Source organism: Nesoenas mayeri (genome assembly GCF_963082525.1).
Source record: "Nesoenas mayeri genome assembly, chromosome: 3".
NCBI classification, from domain to species: Eukaryota; Metazoa; Chordata; class Aves; order Columbiformes; family Columbidae; genus Nesoenas; species Nesoenas mayeri.
Genome location: NC_137544.1, coordinates 71,833,087 through 71,848,174, shown reverse-complemented (window position 1 = coordinate 71,848,174; position 15,088 = coordinate 71,833,087). Strand labels below are relative to the sequence as shown.

Here is a 15,088-nt window from a genome sequence, read left to right as displayed (position 1 = left end):
TATCACAGAGTGCCATAAAATCACAGAGAATTCAGAAAACAAAATCAAAATTATTTGATACATGAGACTACAAGAAGAATGTACTTCATTAAAAGGCATTACACAGAAGATGTCAATAGACACTGTGAAATATTGACCAAAAAAACTTTTAATAAATAATTCTATTATGGGTGCTAAAATTTGAAAATTAAATATCTAGATTATCTTCTGTTCCAAAAGGTCAGCAGTCCTTTACCATTTTTGCTGGTATTATATAGCTTTCAAAACCACATAATTATTATAAAAATACTCATTTTAGAGACAAGCATGGTTGGGAGATACCATAACATAGGAAAATACATCCGTGTCAGAACCTGATGAATTTAAAAAAAGGGCAATTTTACAAAATAATGATGAGGTGATTTGGAGACAGCAGATGGAAGTAGTAAAAAGTGGAAATGTCAAAAGTACAAAGGAAAAGCAAAGGAACATAGGAGCAAAGAAACTGTGTTTATGTGAATAATCAATATTCTGGATACAATTAAAAAGAATGAAATAATAACTCTGCCTAAGGGAACATTTGTGGATGGTTAAGAAGTAGTTTGCCAGCAGGCTGAATAGGAGCAAGGAGATATCGTCTTTAAGCACCAAAGACATCAGATCCCAGAAAAGAGGATTTACATAGTTCAGAGCCTCCCTGGCTAATCCAGCAAAAATCTGCAGTTGGAATCACAGTCTGCTGCACCAAACGGCTGCCTACAGGAAGAGGCTGTCTCCTTTTTTAACATAGCATGCCCCTTGAAGGCAATGGCAACTCAACAACACTGTTGCTGACTGTGGGACTGTAGCCTCAGTGTTTGGAAATGGATGGGAATTTGGAAAGTATTGCTTAGATTTAAGTGGGACAGAACTCACAACTTCTCAGGCTATCATATTCTGAGCTCAAGTAACACTGATTTACCAATTTCTTTGGCTGAAGAACAACTCAAGAGATAAGCACGTGATACGCTGAAGCTAAGACAGTGTTCTATATTTTTTTTACTAGATACCTGTTTCTGATATTGTATGGGAATATAGCGGAAGATTTGGTGAGGAGGTTAGTTAAATATAAATACGCTCAAGTGACTTGCACCTGTCTGTAGAAAAAGCACATAGATCTCACTGTTTTACTGACCTTGTGTGCTTGATGAGCAGAACCTCTGTGTTAGATAATATAGGCCTGTGAGAAACTCTGGGCACCTTATCACTATGTCTGAGATTCCTGCTTTATTGTGAGAAAGAGCGGGAGGCTGCGCCTGCCTGAAGCCTTGAAATACGGGCGAGCTCAGCAGGCCCAGGGATCTTCCAGCAGGGCTGAACTGACCAGCGCCTGCGTCCCCGCTGGTGTCACCTCTGCCTGGGAGCTCAGGTGCTACTTCACAGATCCCCCAGTAGAGAGGTAACTAAAATAAAACTTGCTCTTTGCAACGCATTCGAGGTCTCTGGCTCTTCTTGCGACGTGCCTGCGTATGTATACACAGATATCCTAACCTTAAGATCCTACCAATGCAAGTTTTTTTACTGTTTTATTTATAAGCCTCTCTAATATTGTGAGATGAATCATGATTCAGACAAATCAGAGGTATGCACTGTGAAAAAAATTCCTGAAGAACCTATATTCTAGAACAGGAATTGAGTATTTTCTGCAAGTCTGCTAGGAACCAGTATAGGAAGAATGTAAGGATGGATGCTTTAGATAATAGCAAATGCCTGTCTACTCCAGAAGTGTGTCTCTTAAAAGGAGATGATGAGGCAATGTGAATGTAGGACAAGCATTTATGATACTTCGCCTAATACTTTCTCATCTTCCACCACGGTGTGATTTAGGAATGCCACAAGCCAGAGGTGATCAGTGTGTTTTACTAAATAAGCAATAGCTTCTTTTTTATGACATTTTTCAGCTGCCACTGAACATGTGTAAACTTTTGGTATCCAAAGAATTAGGCATTAAGAGTTCCAGAGCTTCACGTCACACACACTGCATGAGGAATCACTTCACTTGGTTTATTCTGAACTGGTCACCAGGAAACTTGACCTTAAGGTAAGTTGACCTTAATGTCTTAATACTTTTTTTATTTGTTTGTTTGTTTAATGTCTCTTGCCTATAAACTAGTTTAGTGTGAGAGTGGCATTCAGAGATGTTGAATTTGGGAAAGAGTTCCTTTCAGCAGATAGATACTGATCTAGCAAGGTAGCAATGATTAAAACAGGGCTCCTTCCATCTACCTTAATCTGGGACAAACTTCCACAGTGTCAGACTTAGCAGACTGCAAATCACCCAACTCTTGGCAGCGGTACCAAAGCTCCCCTTTTCTCAAACTATACACAAAAGAAACAAAAAGAGTGCATGCTCTCTCATCTTTCACTCCCAGCAGTGGAGCAAATAGTCTGAATCAGTCTCTACAGCTTCCTTATAACTGGTACCAAAGACCTGGACCATAGTGGCTTATTAACCATATGGGGGACAAAGAGGAGAAGGAAGGTAGCATACATTTTCTGCCAACCACCAGTGAAGGAGGAAGTAAGTATCAGCTTTTTGAGGCTGGGGGAGACAGAGGAAGAATCTTTGCCTATCACCAGCATGTAGGTACTGAATAAGTTGAATAAGTTTTGTATGGTAGGCCTTGCAAATAGTATCCATTTTATTGCTGGTAATACTGAACTTTCAAAAGCTTTATTCCTAAAATCTAATCATTTTGAACCACTACTTTTCATTTCTTTTTTGGTTTTTAGTTATTAAATGCCAAATATTGAGATTTATTGTAGTTTGATATAGGCACAAATTCACATAGTACAGATGTTATGCGAATATGTTGAAAATATGTTTTGCTCACAATATATCCAAAACTTAGGATATATTCAGAACATGTTTAATGTCTTGTAAAACTATGTACCTGGTTAGACATGAGCTTTCCCTATTATTCATCTGAAATCACTGCAGAAAAGCCTAGTCAAGAGAATTTATGGGCTACTTCAGGCTGAAATCTGGAAAAAAAGCATGTATTGTACATTCAATAATCAATGAGAGTCCTTCTTTTTACAGTCTTGTTTTGTGCCAGATACTGAAATTGGATATATTAAGGGGGAATCTTCTAATTTACAAGGAACCCTACTGAAATTACTTAAGTTCACCGTATGGATTTTATTAATAAGCTTTCATTCCACAACTTCTAGCAAGCCACGGGTGTCATATGAACCACGTTGCATTTGTGGAATTTCATGTTACTGCAAGTTTCTCACTAAGTAAAATAGAGCCACAGACATATATATGTTTAAAGGGATCTAAAATCTTAATCTCATTTTAGTCTCCAAGTCAGTCTTTGGACAGGCATTTTTCAGTCTGAGGTCTTAAAGAGTGAGCATAAGATAATACTTTCCATAGCAATGCAAACAGAAAGTATAATAGGAAGCAGTCCTGTAGATAAGCATTAAATGCCATGAACTTCATGAAAAAACCTGTCAGTACTTCTTTTGCAAGATTGTGAGGAATTAACTTATTTTGATCTATAGGCTGCATGCCAATAACAGAAACTTTAAAGTCAGAAAGTTGGTAGATAATTGAACAGATAAGTACAGACAGACTTACTACAGCAAAATATTTTAAAGATTAGTTTGGCAAAATAAAGATACATCATGTTGATTTCAGCTGGTAACTGTGGTGTAAATGCATTCACAATATACAGTACTCATAGTACTGACAGTATCACAGTTATTAAAGACTGAAACTGGCAACAGAGGTTTGCACTACCAAGAAAATAACACAGATACAAATTAGTTCTACATTTCTGTATAATAAAAGCAGTTAAGTGAGCAGTAATAACTTCAAATTTCACTGTTTTGCTAGGCATTATGTAATTTGAATTTTTTCTACAATAAGGAGTTCTCTTGACCCTAAAATTAATTTGTTTGATTGCTACTTTTTATTTTTCTTCTTTCCTAAGCCTGCTGGTAGCATTGAATTGCTTGTGAAGAGCACAGAATGGAACAAAAAGGCTGGACTGAAGTAATGTGTTGGAGAGAGGAAAAAACCTTTGCAATTTATTAATGTATTCAAGAGACTGTTAAAAAACTTTACCATTTAATTATTGGAAGATTATAGAACTGCTTCAGTGCTTCTGTACTCCGTTAAATAAACCGTATGTGCAAGGAGTAATAAATGAAATTGTTAATTTCAGTGCATCCTCAGGGAATAGTAAGAGGGGGGTTTACATTATTTAGAGCTCCAAATGGATTTGAGTTTATATACAGTAATAAATCTTAACCACATTGTTAATTAACCCTGCATCAAGCCCCCTTTTACCTTAGGGGTTGAAAGACACAGTGTCTGTTAGGATAACTCACCATTCATATTCTTAAAGATGTTTAGGACTGGGAGGAGTTGCCGATAATAGGGCACCAAGGCCTCCCCGACCATGTCAGCTGACACCACCAGGTGCTGGAGGACTTTCAGCGTGATGCAGAGGATCTGCCGGTTACGAAGGCTCAGTGCATCTGTGATGTAGAAAAAAGGACAGGCAGAAAGCAGAATTAATTTCTGAAATGTAGAGGGAGGGGGAGGAGTCCCCTAATGGACAAATTTAATTAAACTGTACTCTGCTGGGGATTGTAAGCGGGCCTTTATTAGCCCAGCTTTGAAAGATCCCAAAGATGGATTGCAGTCCTGATGTTATAAAACACTGCCTTGTCTGATTGTTATTTGTTCCCACAATTTGTGCTGACTCTTCAGTAACTCAAAGAATGCAGCTCATTATTCCCTCATGCTGCCTGTGTAATACTGGCGTGGTTCAAACAAATAAAAAATAAATGTTCAGTAAGTACCATTTGGGGCCAATGGAACTGTACAACTGCAAGACAACCTGCAAAGGTTGACAACAGATACATTCTAGTGCAACAATTAGTGTTTGTGCATTTGTACTCATTTATTTCACGATCATTTTATTCATTCAACTAACAATTCCTACTATTCTGAGAATCAGTACAATGAAGCAAATGTTTATAGGAAAAAAAAAACCCAGAACACGCCACAAAAAAACCTTGTAAGCTTTTTTTAAAAAGACAAACATTCTAGAAAAAAAAAGATTTTGTCTTGCCTACTTAGATTTTTCTCTCAGCTTTCAGTGTCATGCTTCTAATCTTATGACACTAAGACATTTCATAAATACTTTTTGTTTCTCTTCTCTTTTGATTTTACAAAAAGCAAGTACTTTGCATTCTCTTTTGCAATTAAAAATGAGTCATGCTTGAAATATATTTTTCTTCCTTGCAAAATCCCTCTAGTTATAAAATCTCCTCTGAAACTATGAAGCTGGATACAGTTGTCATATTTGGTATGCTATTATATTTTGGTCTAATTTTGCAATGTTCTGCTCAGTTACATAGATATTTACATCTTTGCACTGGGAAAGCAAAAACTGCAAAAGATAAGCTCATATTCAATGCTGTATGTTTTATGACCAAGGAAGTATATAAATATGTGATTCAACATAACGTGTATATATATATATATGTATAGTAAAGAACACACCAAAATTTGAAAAGGAGTTACTAACTTTGTCAGGAATTGCCTCTTCACACTGAAGCATTGGGATTCAGTATTTCTGGCACTAAGTTTCGTCAGTGCACAGGAATGCTGTTTCATAGAGAATGAAGTAGATTTCTCACACAGGAGAAATCTCAGGCTTTCCATCTCTTTAAGCAAATGCACTGTGTCTCACTCACTTCTTATTGCATGCCTGACAAGAGTGAAAAATCACAGCTAGAGCTCCAAAGCAAGGGCAAGGCAGACTGGTTGTGTGAATGGGTAGAGACAACTCTTAAAAATCGACTAGTAAGTATCTTCCCTTCCTGCCTCCTTGCATGCTTTTGAATAGCACGGTAAAACTACTGTTATACAACAGAGTCGGAGAGCCCAAGGTATGAAGATATTGCATTGCATCATAGGGTGATTCCAACTTAAAGAAGCGTTGGTAAATGAAAACAGAGACTAAATTCCATACTTCTTATTTGCCAGTCCTGACTGTAGTAACCAAGCTACAGCTAACTTCATATTGTCTCTGAGCATATTAATGTGTGGACAGGAAGCCCACCAATGCAGCAGGCTCACACCAAGTTCCAGCAAAGAGGGTGGCTATTCCAAATTATGTTCTCATGGGTAGATGTTCCAAGGATGCTTTAGCAAAGAGAGACCCTCAGATACAATTTGAAAGATTAGGTCCAAATTCCAGCCAGGAAAGTATTCTCTTACAGAGGAACAGGCATGATTCATTTTCTTAAAGGAGTGATTGGAAGAGGAAGCTCTGAGGTTCTGACATATAGGTTTACTCATGACTAAATTGTCATACACAGAAGTAGTAGCTAACTAAATTAATAGGGAATTTATCATTAACACTTGTAATTTTCAGTAAAATAATTAATAGTTATTCATACAAACATGAATGAATATTTGTATTCATTTGTAGGAATGAATTCCTATAAACATGAATAAAATTAATAACATTAATTATTTATACAAACAGTAATAATTAACTTAAGGGACATAAAAATTTATCAATGACAGAAACCACAACTTCTTAATCCTTAACCAACAAATCGTACCCACTTCCAGGAATATTTTTTCCTGACTGTAGAGGCAGGTCTAGAGGATGAGACATGCAGAGGGTGTCATGTCAGTGGAAATGGCTGTCCAACCACCCCTAGGAGGAACTTTTTTCTGCAGATGGTTTGCAGATTTTCCTGGTTTTAGACTTCTGTCTTGTGCAAAGACAGCCCTGGGTTGCATGGAAGCCAAGACTGTCCTGGTAGAGATTAATTTCTTAATCATTTAATAGTGTAAATTCAGCCTCATGACTGAGAAGGTGTCCCAATGAGTGCAGCAAGCTGAATACATCCTGAAGCCAGAAGAACATTTTCAAAGAACTCATCACAGAACCTGTCATGCAAGTTTCCTGACATCTGAGTTGCACTGTTGGGGTGTTTGCTGGAATTTTAAAGAGTAATAGTAGCATTTGTTTCATCTGCATGCTAGAAAATCGACTGGATAGTTGTCTCACCTCCATCAGAACAGGGATACCCTGTCCTTCATTTGACACACAAAAGACAGACTTTGGATCAAGATTTTGAGTGCTAAAATGATGGATATGGCAGAATCAAAGAGAATGCAGAATTTGAGCCTGAAGCCCTTCTAATTGCAGAAATCTGCAGTGTGTGTTAGGAAAACATTTGTAAATATCAGAAGTAAGATCAAATTGATTGCAGAACTGGAGTTATTATTATTAAATATTTGGACTGTGGCATGCATAGCAGTCAACCAGCTCCTGGCTTGATTATATTAGGCATTGTATAAACATTTAATTAGAGACAGTCCCTGCCCCAAGGATACATCAATTTCAAACATATGCTTATCTTTTAAAAATCTGGTAATTATTTTCTGTGTACTACAATCACTGTAGACCATTTTCTCACATGAATCAAAGGAGGAAAATTTTAATGCTGTATATGAAATAAGTACATTTCAAAATTTTGAAAAATGTCAGTGATATATTATACAGAAGTTAACAGAAGTGGAAGAAAGTACTAACATCCCTTCACAGGAATAAAGCAGACCATTTAAAACTCTTAGTGCAGTACAGCTACATATGCCAAAAGAAGGAAACGTATATAGATTCCAATCTGAAAACGTGCTAGGCTGTTGCCTCTTGACCTAAAAGTTTGCTGTGGATCTTCACAGTAACAGCAAAGTGAATGACTGCTTCCCTTCTCAAAGGTACCTTTCCTCTCCCTAATGTGTTTTTAGTGGACTCCTCTCCCTTGATGGTATATGTTTCCCTTTTGGTCATCTAGTGTACATGCTGTGCATTATACAACTCTCTAAAGCAGCAACTTCAAAAAAAAAAAGAGACCCCAACCCAATAAATTGACTCTGTTGCTTAGTAGGTGCAATATTTTCTCTTTTAATGGTATATAAGCTTGACAGATTCACTTATGATGTGGATATACACTTTTCCAGGAGACACTCCAGTTTAAATAATTGCTCAATGCAAGCATATAATGAAGTATTTATTTCAAACACATTTCATTTTGTACTGCTACTCTTTTTTCCAAACAAGTGTTTCCTGAAGATCACCATGACTTTCTTAAATGAGACTTTTAAAATGTTAGTTGGTTAAATATCTGGTGTAAAAGCTCAGTATCTGAGTCAGCTCTGTGTTTCTGCCATTCAAAGCCAAAGTACTAGATAATTATGAAATTTGAAAGCATATTTGAAACAATGAACATTTTGGGGATGGAGGTTTTTCACAGTGCTGTTTATTTAAGCTTGTTAGCAATGAGCTGACATAGAATACCAATTCACTGACAGCTTCAGGGCATTTTTCTTTTCATTAAATTTCATTAGGAATTTATGTAAATTTAGAATTTTCTTTTTTTAATTTCCATTAAGAATAAAGACTTTTCTTAAGATATATGCCACTTTTTTGCTTCTCCATTTAGATAGAAGCAGCTTACATATGAAGCAATATAAGTTGTTATTTTAAAACATTCAAGTTTTTTCCTTGGGTAACGCTTCTAACAGCTCAAAGTAAAAGACTAAGAAGCTATATAAGCTGATATTTTTTATTTTTATATTTTATTTTTATGTAGCAGTTTGGAAACCCCTGTCTCAGTCCCAGATGTTGCCTGTAACAGAAGTCACAGTTCTCATCTTTCGGACTAATACATTTCATAAACCAGGAAACACGACATCATTTCTCCCAGTATACAGTGGATCTTTTCCATGACATAATGTATTTACACAGAAGAGATCAAATCAGAACATTCTTCCCCAGATAGCACACAGATAGCAAAACTTTACAGGTTCAAATCAGATTCTCCAAACCTTCATCTTTTTTCTAAATGTTAAAGTTTAGATTTTGGTATTTATATTCAAAGTTATGTTAATAATTTAGTTCTCTTTAATTTGCACTTACTTTTAATTTTATTTAGTCTCTTTTTCAAATACACCTGTGAATCTATGTTTAGAAATGCACTGACAGTTTCCATTTTCTATTTAGGTCTCACAAATCAATTTATTTTGCATTGATCTCTGACCCCCCAGTTGGTTAATGAGGCATCTGTTCTAGAAAATTCTTTGCCTGAAGCAGAACAAGAGAGGAGGTCTCCTGCAGGGCAACAAGCACTCAGGATAAAGATGCTTCGATTGTTGTGATCTACTTAATCTTGTTGATCAAGGGCTTCTTTTCTTAAATTCACAGAGTCAGCTTTAAAGAACTGCTAACATGAAGTGTTCTTAAAGTGCAATTGATTAAAGTGATACATACTTATCTTACAGAGAATTTTGTCCAAAACTTTCAAAATGCATAATACTTAACCACCTGAACTGATTTAAGTATTACAATATGCTAATTTTACAGAACAGTAATGAAGGCTGTTACAAAACACAGTGTTTCAATCAAGAGTGATAGAAACCAGAATAACAACCTTGTGTTCAGTATTTTTTTTAAGTTGGGTAAGATCCTGATCTGATTTACAATACAGATTACAGATATTTCTTCCAGTACAACTGAAGGGGTAATGTGTTGCAGTGAGGTGATGGGAAGAAGGAACAGAGGGCAAGGCACGAAAACTTTAGGCCAATTTTGTCATAAAAAACTTTGTCCTAAAAAGGCAAAGGCTTAGGCACAGAAAAGGCAAAGATCCGTAACTGAATCATGGATACCTGCAAGAAGCATCATGTAGCAGAACACTGAAGAGAACATCAGTGGCTTTTTTTGAGCTTTAGCTGTGCTTGCAGTTGTAATGCTATACTAAATCAACATCTGTAAAACTGGAATTCTATTAAGATTTGCAGGACTGTTTTAATTAACTAATATAAAGAATACACTGAAAATAGAGTCCCAAAAACCTTCTCTGTGGCTATGCTGGTTTACAGAGTTTCCATCCACTCCTAGATGTCCATTCCTGTGCTGCCTCAAGCTCCTAAACTGCACTGAGTACCCACCCTCTCAATGAAAGCAACTTTCTTATAAAAGAAATGTGATAACATTTTGTAAAAAGATTTCAGGAAAGATCTGGATAACCAAAGACCAGTATATTGGCATCTGTACTGCACAAATTAATATAGTGTTCCAAATGTATTGTAGGTCCTTGAAGAGGAATGTGGACAAGAAAAGCCTGATAATACCGTTTCTTAGACTTCTGAAAGGTATTTGATAAGGTTTCTTACCGAAGGCTTTTGAAACACTTAACTGCCATAGCCGTTTAGAGATAGGAAATGAAGGCAACTATAAATGGCCACAAAAGAGGAGTATAAATAGTAGAGCCTTGCAGGAATCTCTGCTGAAGTTCATGTTTTTCAGTAGAGTCATAGGTGATTTGGAAGAGATGTTTACTAATGGCTAACAAAGTTTTCTGATGATGACAAATTATTCAGATGCCAAAGATAATGGCTGACTTCAAAGAACTTCAGAAGGACTTTACAGTGCAGAATGAATGGGTGGCAAAATGGAAGATGCAATTCAGTCTGAATAAATGTTAAATACTAATAAATTCAGGAGAGAATAGCTCTAACACCAACTGCAAAAGTAAGAGATGTTAGTTGCAGATTTCACTTTACAAACATGGATGAGCTATATCTTTATTAAATTAAAAACACAGTTTCTCCTTAGAGACAGGAATAAAGAAGAGTAATAAAGAATCTAGTTTCTGCATCATTTGAAATTACCTGAAATGACCAGCTTTGAGCAGAAGAATCTAACACAAACTTTCTAACTGACTGGTTCTACTGGTTGACAGAGCTTACAGAGGAGAAATGCTTTAGTATTAAAGGATAAACACAATTCTTTTAGAGATATTTGCTTTCTTTAAAAGCATTTTAAGTCTAGAAAATTGAGGGGTTTTAGAGTTAATTTTCAGTCTGTGATCTTAACAACCAGAACTGCTTCTCAAGAGCAACAGTCAGCCAGGAGGAACATAACAATTCAATTGAAGCTTTAATTTCTTTTATGTAGATGACATAAACCAACTTACATGATTTACAGAAAGAAAAATAATACAGCCCAGAAAACCATATTTTTTCCATAAAAATATTTCATCATTCTGTGAAATAAGGAAGTATTTATGACTCTTAAATACTATTAAATGCAGTGAAGATATATGAGGAGAAATATAAATGTGCTTAGAAAAACTGCTAGCAACAGGTTCAACTTTACTATCTAAATACAACAGTGACACTGATTTGACATTAAATGGGAATTAACTACACTGTTATCCAAGACAGCAATCCACATTTTACATGCAAATAGAATGTGGAGAATAAGAAAACAGAAATCAGGTTAATTTAGAAATGTATTAAACATTAAAAAAGACTCTGTAGGTGGCAATGAGAGAGGACTGCTCTGTGCATTTCCTTGTCTGAGTAAAAAAAAAATCTGTTTCCTTTAATGAAACATTTTCAACAAAGTTTAGGGTATCCTTGATCTACTGTGTCACAGAAGAGATTTTTAACAACATGGAAAAAGCCTCAAAAAGGAAACTTCAGTGTTCCTTAGGATGAAGATTATCCTTTTTGGACTCTATCAGAAGTGCTGGTCAGCTGACTGCAACTGTGTAGAAACAGTATTTTCATGTAAGTTACAATTTAAAGACATGAGCTTTATTGGCTTCTGGGCCTAAATTCAGATTGCCTATATGTCCATTTTACAATTCAGAGCACAGAATAGAAAAGATTCTGGTGAGTGATCCTTAAGTATTTAATTTCACATTATTTTCTTCATCAGCAAATACAATACAGAATTCCAATATTTAATTTAAAATGTTTTTAAAGAGCAGCTCTTTACTTACATTTTCCTTTGATAAACATGCAGGAGAGAAAACTGCTTTTAAAAGTATTTTATCTGTAAAGTTATTTTTCTGTCTTTTCTTTTACCCCTTTCCCCACTATCATGTGTATTACCTTGCCTAACGATCAATTTACTCTTTTGCAGTAGAAATATGGTAGTGGTCTAGAAGAAGACTGGTTAATCGGATATAACTCACCCAGTGGGACACTTTAGAAACAGTAATATATGTAAAACATAGCTGAGTTTATTGTGGATGCAGCTGTGTCACAGAAATGTTTAGCTCTGGCTATGCTGCTGTATTACACAGTCACAGCAAATTTTAAAACTCCTAGAAGCACGCACTTTCACATTCCCTGAGATGGCAGTGTCTTTTTTTATATTAATATGGCTTTAATTAGGAAGAAGCCTTTATCATTGATAATACTTAGACTCTTCACACATTTGAGCCAACACGAAGGCCTTTTTTTTTTTTTTTTAATTAAAAAGAAGCACTGTACAATAAAATAAAGCAGAACCAACAACTAAATTTAGCTAGCAGATTCTTGAATGTGTTCCAGCATCAGAAATTATTACTTGATTTAAAAGATTATATATCAAACCCATATAAATATCCTCTACTTAACAATCTCTTTCTAATGCTAGAAGCTGTGTAACAGCTAAGGCTTCCAGGTAATTATTTCTTAGCTAGATTCTGGTCCCTGCAAGACATTTAAATCCTGAATAGCTGCTGTCATAAGCTTGCAGTATTTTCTGAATAAATGATTTCAGCTTTCAAAAAAAAAACCCCTACTATAAATATATTTGAGTGGTGCTGACAATACAGATTTAAAGAAATGACATGATTCCTCTCTATGTGTTTAACTTTTAGAGAGGAAAAGAATGTAACATTGTATTCATAACCTTTTACAAGTATCACAGAGTAACCATTCTGAATATTACATATTCCTTCTGACATTTCCAAAATCTACAGCAAGATAACAACATTCATAAGGAATCTTTTCAAATGGAGAATAAATTGAATGAAAGAAAAACAAAACAAAACAAACTCACAATTCTTACCCTTTCAATAGTATTATTTCAGCACTATCAGTCTCCAAACTACATTCCTTTTCCCCTTCAACAAAACCATATTTGACTCTATTCATTCTGTATCACAAATACAATGAGTCTGTTTCGTTCTGTATTAGCATGGATGTTGAATTATCTCAGGAAAAAAGGAGAACGACGGCAATACCATTACAGATCAATGATAAAGCAGAAGCAAGCTTAAGAAATAAGAGCATCTATTAGCACAGGTGTAGCACAAAGACTTAAAAATAATCCTGACTAAAGAAGGATGATGGTTCAGAATATTATTTCCTCAAGGTACTGATCTAAAGAAACAGGAAAGGACAAAACAATATATCTGAAAGAGTAGGTGTTTCAAGAAAATAAGTTTTAGTTTTAGTGGTATTACACTTGGAGTTTTAGGTTTATTACACTTATTTTAAAATAATTTACTACCTTTCACATAACTTTTCTACAAAAATATTTTTGAATATATAAAAACTTCAAAATTAATACTTTTAAAAAATGCTAACATTTTACATACAACATTAATTAGTCAGATAGAACTCCCAGTTTAGATATATGTATATGCAAAGTAATGCAAATGATGCTAGAAGAAATAGTGAATAAATATAACTGTAGAATATATAGAAGGACAAAAAGAAACATAAGTCAATAAGTTTCATCTGCTGATTTCTCCTATCATTTTAGATGAACTGGTTTATACAGTAATGGATTTACACAATAAATATACAAAAAACAGTAAGAAAATGTCACCTCACATTTCCAAAGACCAAAAGCCACATTGCAACAAGGAAAACAGTAATCAGACAGCTGATTGTTCGGCATTACTGCCAGTACCAGGCGACTGTAGACATAAGCCTTCTGGCCTTATGCCTTACAATTTACTCACATTTGTAATAATATCCATGAAATTTACAGTCTGTCATGGTTTATTGCTTAATTAGTAACTTGTCAAAAATCTACAGAATATATATATGCAATTTTAGGGATTTTTTCCCCCCACATTTTCACCTACTTTTTATTGGGATAATGAGCTGAGGAATGACAGGAAGAATCTTGTTTCCACCATGTTCCAGCATGTCATGGATTCCTTGACGAGCAAAAAACTCACACGGAAATGATGTTTCACAAAGCCCATCAAAAAACAAAGGCAGCCAGTAATGATAGTCCAGCTTTTCAAGCTCTACCTGAAAATACAAAATAAATAAATCAAGAAATGTAATCTTTCAATACTAATACAATGTGATCAGATCAACAGATAATTCATGCCATCTACATAAGTATGTTTAGTAAATAATCATTCAATTTGTATCACTGCAGAATATCATTAAGTTTCAAATACGGTTTATGGCCAGATATTGTAATCCAGAAATATTAGACCTAAAGAAAAGAACAAAAAATAATATGCTTCTTTCTATTTTCACTTTTTGTTAAGTCAGTACTAGATTATGATATTCTTTATTATACACTTTACTTTGTAAGTTACCCATAGGAATCAAAATAGCCATTTTAAGAATAACATGCTATTTATTCCAGAAAAAAATCTGATCTTTACCTCTTCACTTGGACACTCAAAATAAAAAATAAGAGAAAGAATCCTGTAACCACTTCCATCTTCAAAACACTTATTAGCTGCTAACCTATTTTTCTAGTGAATATATTTTGGCATCGGGTAGATGCTTCCTCCTCCATACCTAACAAGCGTTATACCCTAAAAAAAATAATTGCCAGGTTAAGCAAACAAATACCCAGCCCTTAATTTGGGGGCAATAACCACATGCTTACTTAAATTGTGGAAGAGAAGTCTGAAATTAAGCAGTCAAGGACTGAACTTGGGTTTCACACTTCTTGTGTAAATCCCATTGTCAGCAAATAGCAGATGTAGATTCTCTTTGCAACCATGAACCATTGTCCTCCTTGCTTGACCCTGAGCAGATCTGAATCTTGGTGTGGCACATCTTAGCTACTGACCTGACTGCCTCAGTCTTTCGTATTGAAACTGCTCCATCCACAATAAAAGCAAACAAATTGGAAGTAAGGACTTGAAAGTAAGTCCTCTACATTTGCTGTGGGTGTCTCACTATTGGCAGATGTAGTGCAAATGACATACTTACATAGTCTCAGGTGCACTTTTTGATAATTTCTTATAGGAGACTAAAAATAAC

General features: G+C 35.2%; 1 protein-coding gene across 1 annotated transcript in view; it reads right to left on the bottom strand.

Annotated features, from left to right (window-relative positions):
• PACRG (parkin coregulated) overlaps window positions 1-15,088 on the bottom strand; it is a gene marked incomplete at both ends in the record, with an annotated part of 232,804 nt that overhangs the window by 93,148 nt on the left and 124,568 nt on the right. Inside the window, 2 exons of the mRNA XM_080342188.1 lie at window positions 4,360-4,509; window positions 13,939-14,110. Of these exons, the coding sequence (XP_080198314.1) occupies window positions 4,360-4,509; window positions 13,939-14,110 (322 nt within the window). The remainder of the gene's footprint in view (window positions 1-4,359; window positions 4,510-13,938; window positions 14,111-15,088) is intronic.